Genomic DNA, 19,874 nt, shown 5'->3' with positions numbered 1-19,874 from the left:
CTAAAATGCCAAACTCTCCGGAAGGAAATGTCTCGCGTACGGAACTTCGGAACGTGGAGGATTACGAGACTAATAAACCTCTTTATTACGCGGTCGTGAAGAAACCCATCCTCTTTATTTCGCTGAGAATCGCGACGAAACTGTCGTTTTAATAAAAAGTATCGCGTCGACGAGAAGATGCGGAGAGGCGCGGCCAGACGAGTCGTTTCTCCTCGAGGGGACGGGCTTAATCCGACCGTAATTTCGTCGTTAAAGTTAACAACATCTCCGCGAGCGCTAATGCGTCTCAGATCTCGCGCCGTCCTCGTCGACGGTCATCGTCGTCATCGTCATCGTGGACGATTTATAATTTCGTGATAATTCGATCTTACCATTAATTGATAATTGTAATACCGAGTGTGATAATTAACAGTTGCATTTATACACACCGCCGGCTGCTTCGCTTCCGCGTTTTCACGGTCCGGCGGCATGATCGTGATATACCTATACCGAGTCCAAGACTGACGTGTGCGACACACTCTGCCTGATAATATCGTCCGTCCAACGTGACGGTGACAAACGTCACTATCGATTATGCATGACGACGACGGCGACGACAACGACAACGACGACGACGACGACGACGACGGCGACGGCGACGGCGACGGCGACGAGCCCGCGCGTGAACGTGAGCCGCGATCTCGCTCGTTTCTCGCGACCACGGCCCTGGCCGAGACCGGATCGCGCGTATTCCATTTGTATTCGCACTTGACAGCCAAAGCCCGCACGTACTTCTCCGTTCTACGAACGTGAAGAACCTGATTTTCACGTGACGACAGAGCATCAATTCTTCGCCGGTCATAACACGCGAACGCGATGGTAGATTCCGATATTTGTAAAATGGCTTCTTTCACGCTACGGCCGGAGACTCTCTCTTGACGTTTTGGACGTCTGTATGTACTTGTGTATATATATATATATATATATGTACGTACATACAGGGTGTCCCAAAACTGCCGGATTTCCTCTTGGGGGGTGAAAGAGGGTGCGATTTGGAACCGAAAATTCCTCCATCACTTTTAGATCAGAGCATTAGTTTGTGAGTTATTAACTGATGAATCTGACCAATCAGATTATTCGGTGAGCGGACATACAGTGGAGTAGAATTCAAGTTTCAATTTTAATCCATCAGACTAAAAAATTTTCAAATTCAGAGAGGAGCGAAGAGAAGGATGGATACGGAAGGGGGGAGGGAAGCACGCGGAAGAGGAGCGAGAGGAGGGCGGCATAAATGTAAAATCTATCGAAACATAGAAAGTGAAAAACACAGTTTTCCACGCATTGTGGCCGCATATTTATGCCGCTCCCTCTCTCACCCCTCCTCCCGCTATCCCCTGCCGGAGAGAGGAAATCTCACAGTTTTGAGCAGTTTTGGCCTGTACATATACAAGTCGTTTATTTCGAAAGCGCGACGGGTTCATAGTTTCGATCGACCTAGCTGCAGATTCGACAAATGCCGCGCGTTAATTTATATTCGCGTCTCTAGCCTTTCGGCTAACCGCCTTCATCCCCCTCTCTCGCCCGGTACATAAAGTGCAAACTTGCCGCAACTCGAGATTCTGTTAATTCGACGAAAATTCATGGGCGACGAGACGCGCCAGTGGTCATCACACGCGGGACATGAGCGCGTAATCGCGCGGGTTCAGTTTGCCCATTAAGATGTACATTGTCCAGCCAACGTGAGAACATGTGTGTCGCGTCGCGCATCGTGCGCGCGGATAAACATGTGGCGCGTCAGATATCCTGAACACTACCCTGTGTCCACGTACGTGTCCAGTAGCTCGTAACGACCGATGGGCGCCCGACGGATCGCGCGAATGCTGAAACACAGACGCGTTATAAATATCGCAAGGTTGGAAGGAAGCACGGAGGGGCGGGGGGGGAGGGGGGTGAGTATGTGGAGGAGAGCTCTGCGGAACGCGGCGGGAGGTCGCCCGGTGAGAAACGCCGAGATTGACAATAGAGAGCGGCGCGGACGAAGGCGAGATCGAGGGTAGCCCGAGAAAGTTTTCCAATTTGAAGCAATTAGTTTGCAGTACGGCGTTGGATGGCATGCATCCAGATAATCGAATATGGGTCAGCGTTCAACGTGGGATGGGTCGATTTACGGTCAGGCGGAGCCGGGGAGAGAGCGAGCGAGCGAGTGAGTTTCCCGTGTGTGCACGTGCGATGGTGGGGGGGGGGGGTCAACCCTGTCTGCAGTCCTGGTATGTCCGACGCTTCACATAAAACCACGTGGCACGATTCGGCGCGAGTGGCTTGCCTTAGAATTCCGTCGCTATCTGTCCGCGGTAATCGATTAATCGATCGCACATCTAGCCGATCTACTCGCCCGCCTGATCGACGACGCTCCGCGATGCTGCCCGGAGTCGCTGGCTCGCCGGCGACGCTTCTTCTCGCCCCCTCCACTGCCTTTCCTGCTCGCACGGGCGAGCGAGTGGGTGTCTTCAGCCGCAGTGATAGAGCTTTAAAGTTTTCCGCCGCACATGTACGTATGTTTGTACGTACGTATGTACACACACACACACACACACACGTCTGTTCGCTGCTTGTTGGACTCGGTCGGACGAAGATACGCGAGAAAGGAAATTGCGGAATCGCGCGACCTAACGCGCGAGAGTGTGCGCGCGCGCGTTGCTTCGTTGGGAATATATACGTGTATATAATACATACAGTCGCCGCGATTTCCGCGGTTGCGACTCGTGTTCTCGCAATTACGCACGTGAAATATTCGGCGTATAATAGCACCTACGATATGAGAGGTAATCTCTCCCTCTCTCTCCCTCTCTCTCTCTCTCTCTCTCTCTCTCGTTCTCTTTCACTCTTTCTCTCTTTCTCTCTGCCTCTCTCCCTCTATTCTCTCCTTCACACCCCTTTCTTTCCCTCCCTCTCTTCCACCCTCTCTTTCTGTCTCTCCACGGTTCCCCTCTCTCTCTCTCTCTCTCTCTCTCTCTCTATATCCTTGTCCTGTTCTGTCTCTCTTTCTTTATTATTTCTCATAAATCTACATCTGGATTGCAAGTAGTCTTAGAAAAATGTTCAGTTTCACCGTTTCACTAAATTTTTCCGTTTCTGTTTGCAGAGTCCGAAGCCAGCTGGGAGGAATGGTGGACCTACGATGGTATTTCCGGTGGGTAGTTATCTTCTTTTATGCAGTACATTGTGCGGCGAAAGTGGCATTCGTGTTAAAAGCCGACTCGCTCGTGAAACTTTTGATGTCGACGAGCAAGTGTCGACGAAGGCAAGCACGCTGGAAACGCGCGTGCGTGATTATAATTATAATTATCATTGTCATAATTTAATGGTCATTTGCATCAGAGATATTCCGTCGGGAAAGATTCGCTGCGCCTGTACAATATTTTTTTTCCCGCTCCGCTGTCATTTCAACGGTGTCGAGCTTAATTTTCGCGCTTTATTTCCTTTCCCCTTTCTTTCTTTTTGCTTGACGAGTGTCGTATGACGTGATAGACAGAGTGAGAAACTTAACTAGTCCGTTGCATCAAGCTTGCACATTTCGCGCTAAATTCTAGCGATTTTACTACCGAACAGATAGTAAGTTTATACGACGTTAATAGCAGACGAGACAGAGAGATATATAATGCATATATACGTGCAATTAATTTCACAATATGAGATCCCGCGTGTACACATGAAAAAGACCGTATCGTGCGACGTGTACGGGTCCTCGTGCTGCAAAATCAAGTGCCGCTAAATTCGCGCTGCGACTACCCAAGTCCGTCTCATTTGAAACGTAAATGCTTGAAATATGTCAAATTCCCGTGAACAGGACGTAAGTATCCGGCGAAGAGCTCAGCCGGTCGCGCGGCTTCTTAATTTTCTTAATTTTAAGTTACGACGCCATCGAGTGCCTCGGGGCCACCGGTGAATTTTTTAATCTCAGCTCTCTCTCTCTCTCTCTCTCTCTCTCTCTCCTTTCGCGCTCCCTTTTCTCTTCCTCCCCCTCCGTCTCCTCCGTTTCCTCCTCTTCCATGCCTTCTCCCTCTACCAGTGGGCTGTAGTTTTTATTAAAAATAAGGCGAGCGCCGATAAGGCCACGTTGGTCGAGGGTCCTGAGTTTAGTGTTGTTCCGCCATGCGAGCCAGCTGCCACACGAAAAACAGTGCCGTATACTTGGCTGACGGGCGTTCGCATAAAACGCCAAAAATTCCACTTCCTCCTTCATTGTTAGCCCTTTCCCTCCGCTCACCTCTGCCACGTCGCCCTCGAGCGTGGTTCGCGCAAACCCTACGAATTTCTCTTCGGCCCGTTGACGTTAGAGAGGAAGTTGTTGATCTCATTTCAGAATTTACGAGCGCCACATAATTTCGCCATCGATTAGCTCGAGTGCCGCAACGAAATGAAGTTCGCCTTGCGAAGTGCCGGTAATATCGTTATCGTGCGCGATATTCTTGCGACCCGGCGTACCCGGAACTTGTCGTATCATTTCTCTCTCTCTCTCCTTCTCTCTCTTTTACATTTCTTTTTCTCCCCTCTAGCTTGCACGGCGACTTTTGCGCACAGCGTGGGCTTATAAAAAATGTCTCGGAGGAATGTGAGAACATCGCTTTGAAATGAAATGGAAATATGAAACACGTTCGTAAGGTTTATCAACGCGGACGCGGTCTAGGGCGGGACGTAATTCATTAGTTCTGTTATCCATTCGTGGCGTCAACTCCATATAATGCCTTGTCTTACATCTTATTTTAATCTTCTTCGGACGTACATATATCGAAGAATCAAATAGATCATCGTCAAGTACAGAGAGTCATTGACTCCTCGTTGGAATTACATCTCCCAGATGCCCAGAATTCTTTGATGATCTGCTCGAAAGACTTTTCAGCGTCTTTTAAGTATTTAATGCGATTGTACGTTTTTATTTTCCTTGACCAGCAATTCAAGCAGACGCATACGTCCCTCGCGAGCGTTAATTAAATGCCAGCGCAAGGCGTCAGTGTCCTTTTCTTGAAGACGATTCTTTGTATCGGTAAAATCGTCTCTCTCTCTCTCTCTCTCTCTCTCTCTCTCTCTCTCTCTTTCTCGTGGGATCAAAACATTTTTTAATCAAGATAGTTCGCGTTTTAGACACACCCGGTACACCGTCGTATCGCGGCGAGGATGCCCGTGACTTATTACCGTGATCGATAGCGGGCGGGAGTCGATTTTTAGGGTTCACCGGTGTCCCGTATCATGGGCAGATGGGCTCTCGTTTTACAACCAATAAGCGCACGCCCTCGGTCGCGCACTTTGAACTGTCGTTACATACTTCGCCTCCGTCGGATTTATACAGGCTGTTCCGTGGCTTACTCCGTGTCCCCTTTCATCTACTAAAATCTTTAGCAAATTCTGAAGACGAGATTCCCGTCCGACGGAGATTTGATTACTCGCTGCCTTTTCGCGCAACTTTTTGGCGTCCGGCATGATCATATCTTTTCACAGACAATCCTTGGCACAGATGTCTCTCTCGCTGAAGGCAAAAGCACGTCGAAATTAACTAGAAAATAAGTTTTTCTTATCTACTCGTGTACCCTCCCACGGGATTTAATTTACTCGAGGCATATCATTTGCTTTGCTACTGACAATCCATTAAAATTTTCGCTGTCAGGTAGATTGTCAGCGAATTGAAACGAAACCGTAATAACGTATTCTTCGCTGCGATTCTTCGCAGGTTTTTTAATAGGTTCCTTTAACGTGCTGGTACATGTTCTCAAGCGACTAACAGCATGGAAGACTGCCAATGTAAAAAAAAAAAATTGCTTTTCTTGGAGTCGACCGCCTTGGAGGGGTTCACGCGAGTAACTTCCCAAGGTATGCGGAAGGTACAGCGTGCTCGAGCAATTGCACTTGTGCGTGTATTTACGCGGCAGCGAAATAATCGTACGTTACATTACACTGTAGATTGCACGGCGTCGCGAGTTGCTCGCTGCGCTCGTGTTGCTTTTTTTTTCACCTCGAAATATACCGGCGCCAGTCATATTTACGAGCGACCCTGATTTTATGAGCGACGCTGCAGTACATGATATATCTTTAGTTCAGTCCCGAGGATACTCGGGCGAACCACTGGCTGAACTTCACTGTCGTCGTCATATTATAAATGAGACGGAGGCAAGATAACATAAAAATTTGAAGACGTACATCGAGTCGAATATTTACAAATATACCGTACCGTGCCGCATATTTCGGCATTACTGCTGTATTTCGCGATATGCGATGGCAAGACGGATCGCGTGAAATGAGCAAATTAATGGTGGACCGCCGGCAATTTCTTCCGTGGAATCGTATTATTGATTTTCAACTTCGTGCGAAGTAGTTTCCGTGATTACGAAGAGTACCTGGTAGTTACGTGATAAGAGACTGCGAGAATTATTAGAGTCGAGAATCGCGGTGAAGAGTCAAAAGTGAATCGTCGGACGAATAAAAATGCACACTTGCAAGATAGCCTGCAAGAAAATCTTGGCGTATGTGGAACTTACCTAGAGCTGAGATTAAGTTCAATGCTCGTAATCTTTTCCTTTCTCTCTTTCTCTCTCTCTCTCCCCCCTTTTACCTCGCTACGCAACTGGCAGTAGCATTGGCACCCCGTTACTCGGCGAACAGTTTCTTAAGCCCGGGGAAGAAGCAGTACGAAGCTGAAGATGAAATTTCCGTGGCACGGGCGAGAATATGTCTTTCCGGCTAAAGATGCTGAAAAATGTAGCGCGCTTCTCGCAAGGAATCATATGGCTTGAGCCGCACATTGCATTCCCAGCGAGAGCCGCAATTCACTGAAGCTGTTGTAATTTTAATGACTCGAAATATTTTCACGCTGCAGACGCGCGAAAACGATTTTTCTCTATTCGTGACACGCTGGAAATGCGAGCGTTTACGTAAGATGTGCGCATAGCAATGCGAAATTGGATTTAACGCGATTCATTTAGTTAGGTTGGTGCAAAAATAATTGCGGTTTTTACGCATCCAGTATAAAGACGCATATATTATATTTATATTTAGGCAAAAATTATATTTATTAATCAAAATAAAAACCACTGGCCTGCACACGTTTTTCCTAATGAGAAACAAGTTCGTTTATTCCTGTAAAATCAGTAACAATTGACGAACAATTGACGAATGAGTTCTACAAAGAGTTCTATCGTACAAAAATAGAAAAATTAATTATAGTTAAAAAACACTCATGGTCATAATATAATAAGCTAAACAAATTGAGATGCTAAATTAAAATGTCGTCTAGTTCTGAACATATTTACGTATTCTTTAGAGGCACTACCAATGTTGTGTTAATTAAAAAGAAAATACTACTGTCTGCTGAGAGCAGCGTACCTACAAGGGAGGGAATCGTCGGAACTGCCCCTCATCGTGGTTTATGGGTTTTAGATAAAAAAAAATGTTTGGGAGCATAAAAAAATATTAGACCAGTATTTTCTTTTTTAGCGGGCTATCTCAATGTTTAGGAGTTGAAACTTTTAAAAAATAACGGGTTTTTATTTTCAACGAATATCTTTGAAAATATAAGATACATGAAAAAATGTTTTATATAAAAGTTTTATGGTATTTTATACTTTTTACAACGGTATATTTACGTTTGCTGAAAATGTTTTTTTTTAATTTATCACCACCTACGTATTATTTTAATATAATAATATGTTTCCACGATTTAATTCTTGGGAAAATAAAATGACAATATTGTATTATAGGCGCCGTGTTGTATGTAGATGTTGCGTTACTTATTTTCAATTGCGCTATAATTACTCAATATTACTTGTCTTAAAGAAATCAATTTCTTCTTCTTTGCCTGCCTTGAGTGTCTAAATTCTACGGAAAATTTCAATGACAATATAACAATAATAGCAAAGAAAGAAAGCAAGAAGAGAAACAAAAAGTTTGTTAGTTACATATTAATTCTATTATTGATAAAATTTCTGTTTAAGGGAGGCACTTCTAGTGAGATTTTGTCTTTCATACGTTCATAGAGATGATCCTCCTGAGTAACAAGTTCGAAAGCTCTCTCTCTTTCTCTCTTTTACGTCGCTCATTGTTTACTTTAAAAATTATTAACAAAATAATTTTCATCAATAGAATGTAATTTTTCGACACAGCATTTTGCGCATTTAAATATGGTAACCAGTATACGTATTATATGCGCGAAAGAAGGGCGGATCTCTCCTGCCTGAAGTAATTTAACCCAACCAATATATTTTTGTACTTTGTGTTAGCTCGGGCTATCATGTACAAAGTTACGTCGCATATAATGCAACCTATGCATCTTTGTACATGCTAACCTAATCTAACACCATGTACAAATATATATATATATATATATATATACAGGGTGTCCGAAAAATCGCCTACTCCACTTCGGGACCCAAAAACAAGCAAGAAAATTCATACAAACATAGATCCGGAAATGAGCCGTTTCCAAGTTATAGCCACTTTTATGTTCAAAAATCGTAATTTTTTGCTTGTTTTTGGGTCTCGAATCACCTCCCGAAGTGGAGTAGGCGATTTTTCGGACACCCTGTATATATATTATATATTGAGCTGAATTTTAATTTACTTTGGTTTAATTTAGTTTACTACGAAGGAAGAAGCCGAGCTTCTTCTCCGCGCATATAATATAATATATGTATAATGTTCACTGTATTTAAATGTATATTATGTCAAAAAATTATATTGCATTTATTAAATCTCTTTTGTTAATAACTTTTTAATAAATAACAAGTGACGAGGTTAAAATCTGTTGAAGGGTATTTAAAAGGATGACTTTTATAACATACGAGGATGGAGGATAAAAATCATTGGAGGTAAATGGGAGTTTTATCTTATTATTTACCTACATTAATTACTTAATATTTGCTTATAGCACATATTCTATTTGCAACTGGATCAAATAATTTATTAAAATTAAAAAAGAAATGAAATTAATAGGCGCGCGGAGTTTTGATACAACCTAATATTAACATAAATAATTTTCGAGTAACTATTTAATCAACCAAGCATCAACATAGAGAGGACAGCAATAACCATTTACAGAATCAAAATAGACAACAGCTTATTACATTTCGCAATTCTCTGTTAATATTTTATATTTGACTGCATTTGCAAGATTAATGTAGAAACAAAATTTCTCCTCGAGATCCCCATCAGTCTAATACTAGGGAAGCGGCGATTTATTTTTATGATTATTTTTATGTCTATAAATTAAATTTGCTTTTATATCTATATTTTGTAATTCCCGCTATCCTATATTAATTAAATCGCATCATGTTCTACATGATTAAAGAGATGATCAAAGTGTTTATTTTAATTAATGAAACATTAAAATAACCAACTGAAAACCAAAATTATTATTTTTGTATTAGCATGCCGATGCATCGTTTAATTATTTTTAATCGTTGGAGATATTTTGTGATATTTTCATCTCGCTCGGTATTTATATGATGTGCCGTAAAATACGTACGCTCGCATATATCGATGAAAGCGGTATAAGAGATGAATAGTAACGCGATGAGATTAAAAAATTTTTTCGCCCACCGAGAAAAGCGGTTTTCCGGCGCGAATTGTTAACGGCCTGTTTCCTCGTCGTCCAAATATTTACTCGAATGAATGGCCTTTTCAAACTCTCGGGCGTTCTCAGGCGAACCCGGACCGGATTTTCCCGCTAAGTTTTGGGTAGCAACCGGGTGGCCCGACTACCCGGATATTTGCACATCCGCGTTAAATCACTAACACTAATGTATTTATGAGGGAGAAGTTAGACGAACCTCCATGCAATACGATAATTGAAATTACCGCGCAAACCAGTTTACCAGCGGGAATTGCGGCCTCCTGCGTTCTAAATATTCGAAAGCCTCGCGATATATTTGTGCCGCTGTGTGGAGATGAGCGTCCACTGAACGCATTGAGGTAACCGGGAAATAAGTAATTCCTTGTTGCGTATAATAAGTCGACTCTATTTTTTCTTAAATCTCGATGTACTTTCCTCATTATAAATTCTAACTACGTATTACGTTTTGTCGGAAGTTGAGTCAACAAAATGAATAAGTCTATGGAGCGCAATTTCTTATGGCTATGTTCCTTCCGCGTTATTAAGAGTTACGACGTACGCCTGCTACAATGTCCCTTTCTCTCAATTTCCACGGACCTGACGAAGGCTGGGCATTTATTTATTTTTTCTCAAGTTCCGCATACTCAATATTCGGATCTTTCTTATCCAAATTGCGGAGTTATCCGCCGTTCAACAAGCGAAAAACGGCCGTGTCCGGCGGTCGGATTCAAACGTCGCGCTGTCGGAACAAGATGGGCAGAAATATCGGCACGAAAACAAGCACGGGACAATTTTACAAATGATTGCGAATGAGTATCGAACGTCCCTTAACAACGAGACACGGGGAATGCTCCGTAGAGTTTCGCGTAAGCGAAATAAATATGCAGCTGTACAAGAATTACTCTCGAGATCTCTCGGAGAAGGATTTCCGATGTTATCAGTGTATGTGTTCGCATCGCCGATAAGTATTTGAGATTTCGCTCGTTACCGAGCGAAATTCCTCTTTCTCTTATTTCCATTCGAGCCGCTAATCCAATATCGAAGCAACGACTCGTCGACGTGATTTAACGACGTTTGTTAATAATGGTTATTTGCGCGACGGATATAGCCGAGAATCCGGCGCGACTTGTTTAACTACGTCGGGCGAACAGCTGCTTAGACACGCTAGTCTCTAGTAAGCAAGTCGATCATTCGGTCAATCAAAGTTTGCTCGAAAGCCCAACTATTCACCCGGCGAGATTACCAGGCGAATACGTGTTTGCTGCAACGAGACGGCCACTTGCGTGCGTAAATCCGGATTTCTACTTGGCATAGTCGAGCATACCACGGTAATCAAAACCGTCTCGCGCTACATATGCAGCAGTCCAGTTTCTCTCTCTCTCTCTCTCCTCTCTCTCTCTCTCTCTCTCTCTCCCTCTCTCCATTTAACGGCTCTGCGAGAATGTATCGTGTGTATTATTTAGAGAATGGATGAACAGATGTATAGGACTTATATAGCTACGAGCGAGAGAGTGTTGATCAAACCTTTGCGTTCGACTGCTCGACTTCGCCATCATTGAGGAAATATTATTTGACTGACTTGAATTTAATTAAAACTCATACGCGTTTATATTTCCGTATTCCTCAAAATCAACACGCGGATTTCATTCTAAATATCATAGCGTGCCTCTTTCTAGTGTTTCTACGAATGCGTTTCTAAAATTGCATTGTAGATCGCGCGCGGAAAAGTTCATTTTAAGTACTCAGGTCAGCTTTCTCTTGCGCGATGAAAAAAGCAACACGTGAATGTGCTCGCGCGGTTTTATACAGAAATCGCGTTTGCTTAATTCCTTCCCGTCGTGGAAAAAAAGAGATTTTCGCAGGACGAAATTCACACGAAATTTGCGGCTGATGGAACAATGCGCGATATATGCTTTAAAGACTTATACGAATATATTCACTTTGAACGGATCCACTTAAATAATCATGCGGGTCCCGAATAGCGTAAATTCGACTTTATTTTCTTCCGAGAGAGAGAGAGAGGAGGAGGAGGAGGGGCGAGTAAAAAAGTTCGCCGGTAAGTCGCAGTGTAATATTCAACCTCTACCCCGTGACTAAGGCAATATTCCTTCTAGCTAGATAAAAGTAGCGTGTTCTCGTTTGTAAAGTGACATTGGATAGAGTTGTGATGCCGCACTTTCGCATTATTTTCATATTCCACGATACGAGATGAAGTGTCCTTAAAATAATCGTCGCTACACGGATAGGGTCTGAACATTCCGTGAAATTTATAACAATACACTCGGTCATTATAAATAATCGTGCTCGTTTATCGGAAATGACGGCGAAGTGTGTTTGAATGAAATTGTAAACTTCAATCGGTTAGCGATGGTGTCGTACATGTGTTGGCGTTTTGACATATTTTGTATAGGTATAACTGATTTCTCTCTCTCTCTCTCTCTCTCTCTCTCTCTCTCTCTCTCGGCATTGAAGGTATAATTGATTCCACCGGTGCGAATATCATTTCGGTCTGCGATACAACCACCCGCGACTCCGACGTTGTCATTAATGCAGGTGTGAAATGGATCGCGCTTTTCGGCGGCGTAACGGCGTCATAAAAATTCTCGCATCAGGTGAAGATTTATGCCACGGCTTTCGGGAGCCACCGCCACCGCTGCCCTGCAGAAAATGATGCATTGATCTCTCCCATGACGCCCCGATATGTCGAGCCGTTAGCGTTTGCGTCAGGGTCAACGAAATTTTCATCGTGATTTATGAGCAATGGGGTCTGGGTCGTGCCTGGGTTTAGCTACGAATTAGAGTGACGTTTTGTGTTTCGGGCAATACGGGCCAAAGGTCAACCTGTATACGTCTGCACGCATCTTGCTGATACGCATCTGCGTTCCATGTTCTGTTTCTGTTTTTTCTTCCTTTCGCTCCTCGTTCCTGTAAGCTTTTGTTTATTTATGCGCTAAACGCGTGCACACACGTGCGAGAGAGATACCGCACGCATTCACATAAATTTCGCGGCGTTTGCAATTTCACCTCTTCCTTCGCAGAACTGCGTGCGCGTTATACCGAATAGTAATTCGAGAAAAATGGTCGGAACTGAATTGTGGCTGACACGCTTCACGTGTGTAAGAACATTAATGAAATCCCGCGGTCTGTGTGATCGCATATGCTTCTGGGACAGTTTGTAGAGAGAGAGAGAGAAAGAGACAGACAGATAGACAGACAGACAGACAGACAGAGAGAGAGAGAGAGAGAGAGAGAGAGAGAGAGAGAGAGAGAGGGAATTTCTCGGAATTTCACTAATTTGCGAAATGTCATGGAATTTGGCCACGTAGTCATGCCACGCGCGTCCGATATCTGGTCGACTAATTCTCAAGGCCATAAAGCTTGGTTTTGCATGTAAGGCTTTAGCGGTTGGAATACAGCGTTCCTAATGAGAGTGTTAATTTTCTGTTCAAAACCGTGTAATTTACTTATTTTCACCGACGATCTCTCTCTCTCTCTCTCTCTCTCTCTCTCTCTCTCTCTCTCTCTCTCTCTCTCTCTCTCTCTCTCTCTCTCCCTCCCTCTCTCTCTCTCTCTCTCCAATGTACGAACATTTGTTCCGCATTATACAGTAGCGTAGTTGTAATCATCGTTGCGTTGATAGATTGTTCAATATGATCAATGTTCGACTAAATATTTGCACATCTTCCTCGTGTATCACACATACACACACACATGCACACACACACACACACACACACACACACACACACACACACACACACACACGCACACGCACCTTATCTTTTTATCGTTGTCGAACGATGAATACAGCTTTTTCACGATTAGAATTAACGTAAAAATTCGGTTTAATTCAGGATAAAATATCGGGGAAATCCGGTCTTTCCTGATATTCTGCCGTGTTTTCTCACGCGAGTCCCGCATATTAGCGAATTAACGCACCAATTACCACCGGGGAATGCGATCGACGGACGGGGACGGGCGCGGGGCGACCGGGGAGGTAGATATTGCACGCATTTATATGTTCGATCCGCGCGTATGCCCGACGACTATGTGACTACGGGAGTTCTTGGCGCGGATTAAATGGCCGCCGCTTCGCGCTACCAAATTCCAGTGCGAGGAATCAAGTCTCGGATAATTAACAAGCCGAATCGAAAACTTGTAATAGCTTCCATCTGCGCGAGTATTTCGCGGGATTAACGAAAGTCTACGCACGCGGGGAAAGTTCGGAGCGCGAAGCGCGCGGTATACCTGCCCGGCGGCGCGTACTTGTACTTGTACGTTCCGTCGCTCAAAGTTTGCACGAAGATTACGAATGTAAGTGCGAGTATCGGCGGAATTCTTGCATGGTTGCGTTTGGTTCGGCAGCATCGAGTACTCGGCGTCGTGAGTTAGTCAGGGAACGGATTCGAATCAAATTTCGCGAGCTTTGCGTGCGCTACACATCGGTGCGTGCGTGCGTGCGTGCGTGCGTGTGTGTATGTGTGTGTGTGTGTGTGTGTGTGTGTGCGCGCGCGCGCGCGCGCGACGATGCGGCTTTGGATTTCCGTGATAAGTGAAAACATACACACACACACGAGAGAGAGAGAGAGAGAGAGAGAGAGAGAGCACGGCTTGAGGCACACGAGACGCCTTACTTCCAATGAATTTTTTCGCGTGGAAATCGCGACGGCGATCCGACTAAACGATCCAACCTGTCGAGAGGACCTGTCCCGATGAGGAGGAGAAAGGAGGCTAACAAGATGATTCATATTGTTCGTACACAAACCGCCTCGGCAAGCTCCCTTTCGATCGCGTAATAAAAGTTAGTACCGCGGTGACGGAATTTAGCTGATATAATCGTCCAGGTGAAAAAGAGAGATTCGATGGCGAAACAGACAAACACCCCGCCGCACTCTGATGTTTCGTGACCTACGTGGAAAAAAATAACGCTCCCAGCCGCGCACTTCCTTTTTTTTCTCTTCTTTTTTTCGTGCTATTTTTCGCGGCTCACGTGCGCGCCTCGTCGTCTCGTCGCCGTCGGTTTTACGAAAGTGGAGCAGATCGGCGCATAACGCCGGAGTGGAATGAATATTCCAGCGCGTGGTCGAGACTCGGTGAGACATGACGGCGAAGCAAGTAAGCGGGCGAGCGAGCAATCGATGGAACGCAATACGATTTCGCGGCTTTTTCCGTCGCAGCTCCGGCTCCGGAGGCGGGCTTTTTCCGTGTATTTTCCAGACGCGCGGTTACGCGCCTGCGACTCGCCCCCGTCGCGTCGCGCAGGAGAGCGAGAGGAAGGGAGCAAGAGGGAGAAGAGGGAGAATTAAAGAAGCGAAATAAACATGCAAATGCCGTCCACTTTCCATCTTTATCACTTCGCGTTGAATGCAAGTGCGCTGACTTAACACGCACGGTACAGTTTGCAAGCACGTACCCAGCGACGGCGAAGGGCGAGGGAGAGGATGGGACCCGGCGAGACGATAAAAGGCTGGTTTTCCCTTCTTTCGCGTCGCGCCCATTGTCGCGCGCGCTCCCAAAACGCTCGCGGTCGAGCCGGTGCCGAGCACGGCGGAGTGAATTGTGTGTGGTATCATGCACGAATGATTAAAGAGCTCTGACCCCCCCCCCTCCCCTCCCTCCCCTTTCGCCCGAGCTTCTCAAACACATTTTGATTACGTAATCTCTGTTGAAAGGAACGGATTTAATAGTTGGAGGGCAAACTTCTCGGCGCGGTACAATCTCGAGGGCGGGCGAGTCTGCGAGGATGCGATTGGAAACACGGTGCCTCGGAGTGACTAGAAGTAAATTTGTCACCGAGCTCGTGTACGTATTTTCTAGGAAACCAGATTGCGGAGTGCTAGAGGATAACGCGCGGATAAAGCCGACGTATGTGCTATCAATCACGTCGCCGATGGGACGTTGTTGTGCATCACTCTTTGCGATGAGTAGTCACTCGCAGGCGACACAATCGTGTTGTTATCGCGTTACACACTGCCGTCCGTGATTTACGCGAGATATCGCATCTTGACAAGTTTTTGCGAAACAAGTTTGCCGTAGTCGCGCAACAGCCGTAAAATATATCCACGACGTACGCGTGTTCCCCGTTCTTGCGTTTCTCCTCCTCCCCTCCACCCCCCCCCCCTGTTTGTGTACTTCCTTCGGCCAACTTGAATTTTCTACTCTCGGAGTATCCAAGATCGTACAACGAAAAGAGCCGCGCGATTCCTCGATAAAATGTTCGGCAGTCGGCGCGAAAGGTTTCATCAAGCTGTAAGTTTAGCCGATGTTATCGACTGGAGCTTCATTAAAAAGGCGAATTAAAAAACTTATTTCTCCAGATAGAGAGAAGGGGAGAGAGAGAGAGAGAGAGAGAGAGAGAGAGAGGAGGAGAGAGCATAAGAGAGAAGACGTGGACGTGCCGGGGCCGAACGGCGCGATTGTTTCGATCAATAAAGATTACGCGGGACGTGCGTATAATCTTATTCCCAACTTTATTCGACAATTACGATTTATCTCCTGCGTCGACTCGATGTGATTTCGCGATTGCCGCGATTAAACGAGGAAATTTCATTCTTCTTATTACGCGTCTCGTTATTTTACGTTCATCGAATAATATTATAGTAATGGCGACGGGAATATGAAGCCGAGGTCGGGCGATACCTTTCTCTCGCCGCAGCGTCCGTCGCGATATATCGACGATAAAAACGTACATCGTCGACATGCTTAATTAGCACTTTGCCGGTTAATATTCGACCCGGCGGCCAGTACTCTCTCGACTGGACTCGCGGGCGGAACGTAAAACCAGCGAAAGGTGTTTCCCGATGTTTTGACATTTTGCCGGGGCCGCCGAGTGACCCCGGGGATTATGTAGAAAAATATTACTTGCGCACAGAGGGTAGGTGGCTTGCGTTTGATTCGGCGAAGCGCGACGGAAGATAGTTGACACAGGCAGAACAAAGAGAGAGAGAGAGAGAGAGAGAGAGGGAAAGGGGATGGGAGGGAGGAAGAAGGAGAGTAGACTGGCAGAAGGGCCGTGCGCAGATTAAACGAAATTATTTAAATGCCGTAATTTAACATCCTGACTAGCAGCGGCCGGCCGGACGATGCCGCCGCCGCCAACGTTGCTTCGCAGGTGTTGAACATGCATGTATGCATAGAATATGTTTCCGGAAAACCAGCTCTGTGCGTTCCGTTCTGTAGCCGGTCGGTCGGTCGGTTCGCCGGTTGGCCGGCTGACTGGCTGGCCTGACTTGCCAGCTAGCTAGCTGGCTGGCTGGTTGACTGGCTGGCTGGCTGGCTGGCTGGCTGGCTGGCTGGCTGGCTGGCTGGCTGGCTGGCTGGCTGGCTGGCTGGCTGGCTGGCTGGCTGGAGTGCGTGCATACATTACTAGATGCGACGTACCACCCGGGAGAGGACGAGTATGCGACGCGTTGTATTTTACAACAAACGAGCGCGGAACCTCGCACCCTCGCATTTTCGTTATGTAGTGCGCGTCTGTTTATCGGGAGGCTCGCGTTTATCCGCGCGCTTCGCCCTCCCCTTGCTCCCTTCTCTCTCTCTCTCTCTCTCTCTCTCTCTCGCACAATGCCCCTCTTCTTATACTCTCTTTACACGTGCGGTTCTAATTAAACGAACGGGAAATTAATCACACTTACCTCTACAAGGATAACATGCTTCCGTCCGGTTACCGAGCAACGTGTTTTCAATGTGCGTGAAAACGCTCATTTCTCTGCTGTTCTCTGTTCGTCCCCTCCCTCTCTTCTTCTTTTTTTCTTTTTTTTGTTGTCAGTCATTTTTCTTCGTCGAGCGGATAACGCCCGATGTACGATGATGTACGTTATTTAGCCTTTAAAAGCGAGCGTTCTTTCCGTGTCTACGTGATTGGCATCGCGCCAGGCAGCTTCCAAGTTGAATCAGATTGAAATCGAAGCGCGTTAGCGCCCGTGGCGTCCAATGGCTCCGGCGTTTCGTTTCCGAAATCTCGTTGCGTAAAAGCTCGGACTCGACAGTCGCGGAATAGCGATGGGAGAGGTGGTGGTTACAGCCGGCCGTAAGCGGTAATAAAGTGCAGTTTACGCCAGCACGGAAGATTACGACATTCGCTTGTGCGTGCGCGCGCGTGCGTGCGTGTGTGTGTGTGCGCGTGTATAAAAGGTTTCGCGAACTTGCGGCGCAAGAATTTAGGTCGTCGCGTGAATCCGCGCACGATCGATCCGGCCCGTCGATCCATGTCCAAATGAGCTAATGAGCGAAAGCCCTACGAATGATTGTATGATTGATTCAACCATTGATACGGATAGAGTGTACGGCATAATTACCGGTACACCGATACGTTACTATCATCGTCGGCGAAACTTGATGCTGACAACCGACCGTTATAGTCTAATAAATATGAGTGACAGACTCTCTCTGTCTATGGTATGCATATACCATACACATGTGTGTGTGTAAGAGAGAGCAAAGCTTTTCCTCAGACAAGATCGCTGTACTCGATGGTGAAGAAACGAGAGAAGAAAACAGGCGAACGGATTTTTCGTATACGCGAAGCTCCGCGAAGCGTCGTGAATATTCTACGAGGTGTCGAGCGCGGAAGAACGTTAATAAATATTTTTACACATATTCACATTCGAGGGGCTGTAGTAGGCGGTAACGACATCAATGGCGGAATTATGCTCTGGGAGAAAAAGGCTCGCGAACGAACGGTCACGCGACAGGTGCTATGCCGCTGATTGCAAAGTTCCTCTTTCCCCCATCGCCCTCCCCCCTCCCGCGCCGTTCATACACACTACGTGGATATTCAAATGAAGCTTCCGCGACCATCACGTTTTTCGAGGAATTACTTGCAATATCACTGATACGAGCAATAAAATTACGGGGCCGCGTGAGGTGGGAGAAAAAGAGCGCTCGCGCTCGAGGCTCCGTTTTTCCTCGATGAGATTGCCGGCTGTAACTAAATGTCCTTTGCTGCGAGCTGCAATCACGCGCATAAATCCACGCGCGCGCGCGATCGTAAATTGTAAGCCGTGTGTAAGAGCTAGTCGATATCGGCAAGTAATAAATAAATATGTCCCAGTAGCACAGATGCAAACTAATAAATCCGCCGTGTGTCTCCAAGTTAACCGGCGAATTTCGATCGATCGCGTGGAGCGTCCTAATGAAGTCGTCCTCGCTCGTCGTTCGCTCGCTCGCTCACTTGCCGTCGTCGTCGTCGTCGTCGTCGTCGTCGTCGTCGTCGTCGTCGTCGCCGTAGCCGTCCTGTCCTCGTCCTCATCGCCCGACGTAGATACAAAACAGGCAGCTGCGTTGTTCACACGATGCTTAGCGTAAAAGCTTCGATTAAACTTATATGAAGTATCTTGCCGTCTCCTTCCCTCCCTTTCTCTCTCTCTCTCTCTCTCTCTCTCTCTCTCTCGCTCGCCCTCTCCTCTCACTACCCTCTTTCTCTTTCTTTTCCTCTCTCTCGTTTCGGGATCCCGTGAACGAATTTGCCGTCTAATCTTGGACGTAGAAACAGCAATTTTGGAATCGATCGGGCACGAGCGGGTATCGGAGTGCGGCTTCATTCACGCGCAAAGGCGATCGCGGGAAAAAAAGTGTTTCCACCAGCCCGTGAAATTATATCCCTCGGATGAAATTAACTCGATGCGCACCTTTCGCCGGACGCAAGAATTTTCCGTGTCTCGACCCCTCGCGAATCGAATATTTGCGAGAATAACAGTGAGAGGCACTCTCGTAAAGAGAGGAGTCCTCTCCTCTCCTCGGGCAAAATCGTCAATTCCACGAGATTGCGCGCGCGCGCGCGCGCGCGCGCAAACAAAAGTGCCCGTCCGCTTTTACCCCGTCGGCGCACGCTTCGTTGTTCGCGCGGCTCGTCCGGCTCCCTCGTCGTATCCCTCACCGTCGTATCATGTGTGCGTTGCGCGCGTTGTTCAGCTTCGGGACGCATTACCGAAGCTACAGCGGAGCAATTGCCTTAGTTAATTAACGAATTTACAACTGCGACAGAGCGGCCGTGCGGCAAATCGGTGTGTTCTATGTACGACGGCGCGGCGATGGCGCGTGCGAACACGCGAGTCGGCCGATATCGTTATCCGCGCGCGTGTTACGTGTAGTAAGCTTCGGGGCCGGTTTGTTCGGTTGGTACACGCCAGCAGCGGCGGGCGTTGCGCGAATTACGATGCGAACGGCGCGAACGCTACTGATTGTATCCCTCCTCCTCCTCCCCGCGCTCTCGTCCACCCGGAATTCCCGCCTCTCCATCGATATGTATATGTATATGTATATGTGTGTTCTTTTATTTTATTTCGGAAGAATCCAT

The 19,874-nt window shown here is 46.5% G+C and overlaps 1 protein-coding gene across 2 annotated transcripts in view; it reads left to right on the top strand.

The window, feature by feature from the left end:
* The window catches only part of CARPA (Carbonic anhydrase-related protein A), a 157,293-nt gene that overhangs the window by 68,415 nt on the left and 69,004 nt on the right, over nt 1–19,874 (top strand). For both annotated transcript variants that reach the window (XM_011146275.3, XM_011146274.3), the window contains exon 2: nt 3,122–3,169. In XM_011146275.3, the coding sequence (XP_011144577.1) occupies nt 3,122–3,169 (48 nt within the window). The remainder of the gene's footprint in view (nt 1–3,121; nt 3,170–19,874) is intronic.

The sequence above is a fragment of the Harpegnathos saltator genome, unplaced genomic scaffold (assembly GCF_003227715.2).
Source record: "Harpegnathos saltator strain DR-91 unplaced genomic scaffold, Hsal_v8.6 scaffold694, whole genome shotgun sequence".
NCBI lineage: Eukaryota > Metazoa > Arthropoda > Insecta > Hymenoptera > Formicidae > Harpegnathos > Harpegnathos saltator.
The sequence above is the reverse complement of the archived record's forward strand: the minus strand, read 5'-3'. Positions and strand labels throughout refer to the sequence as shown.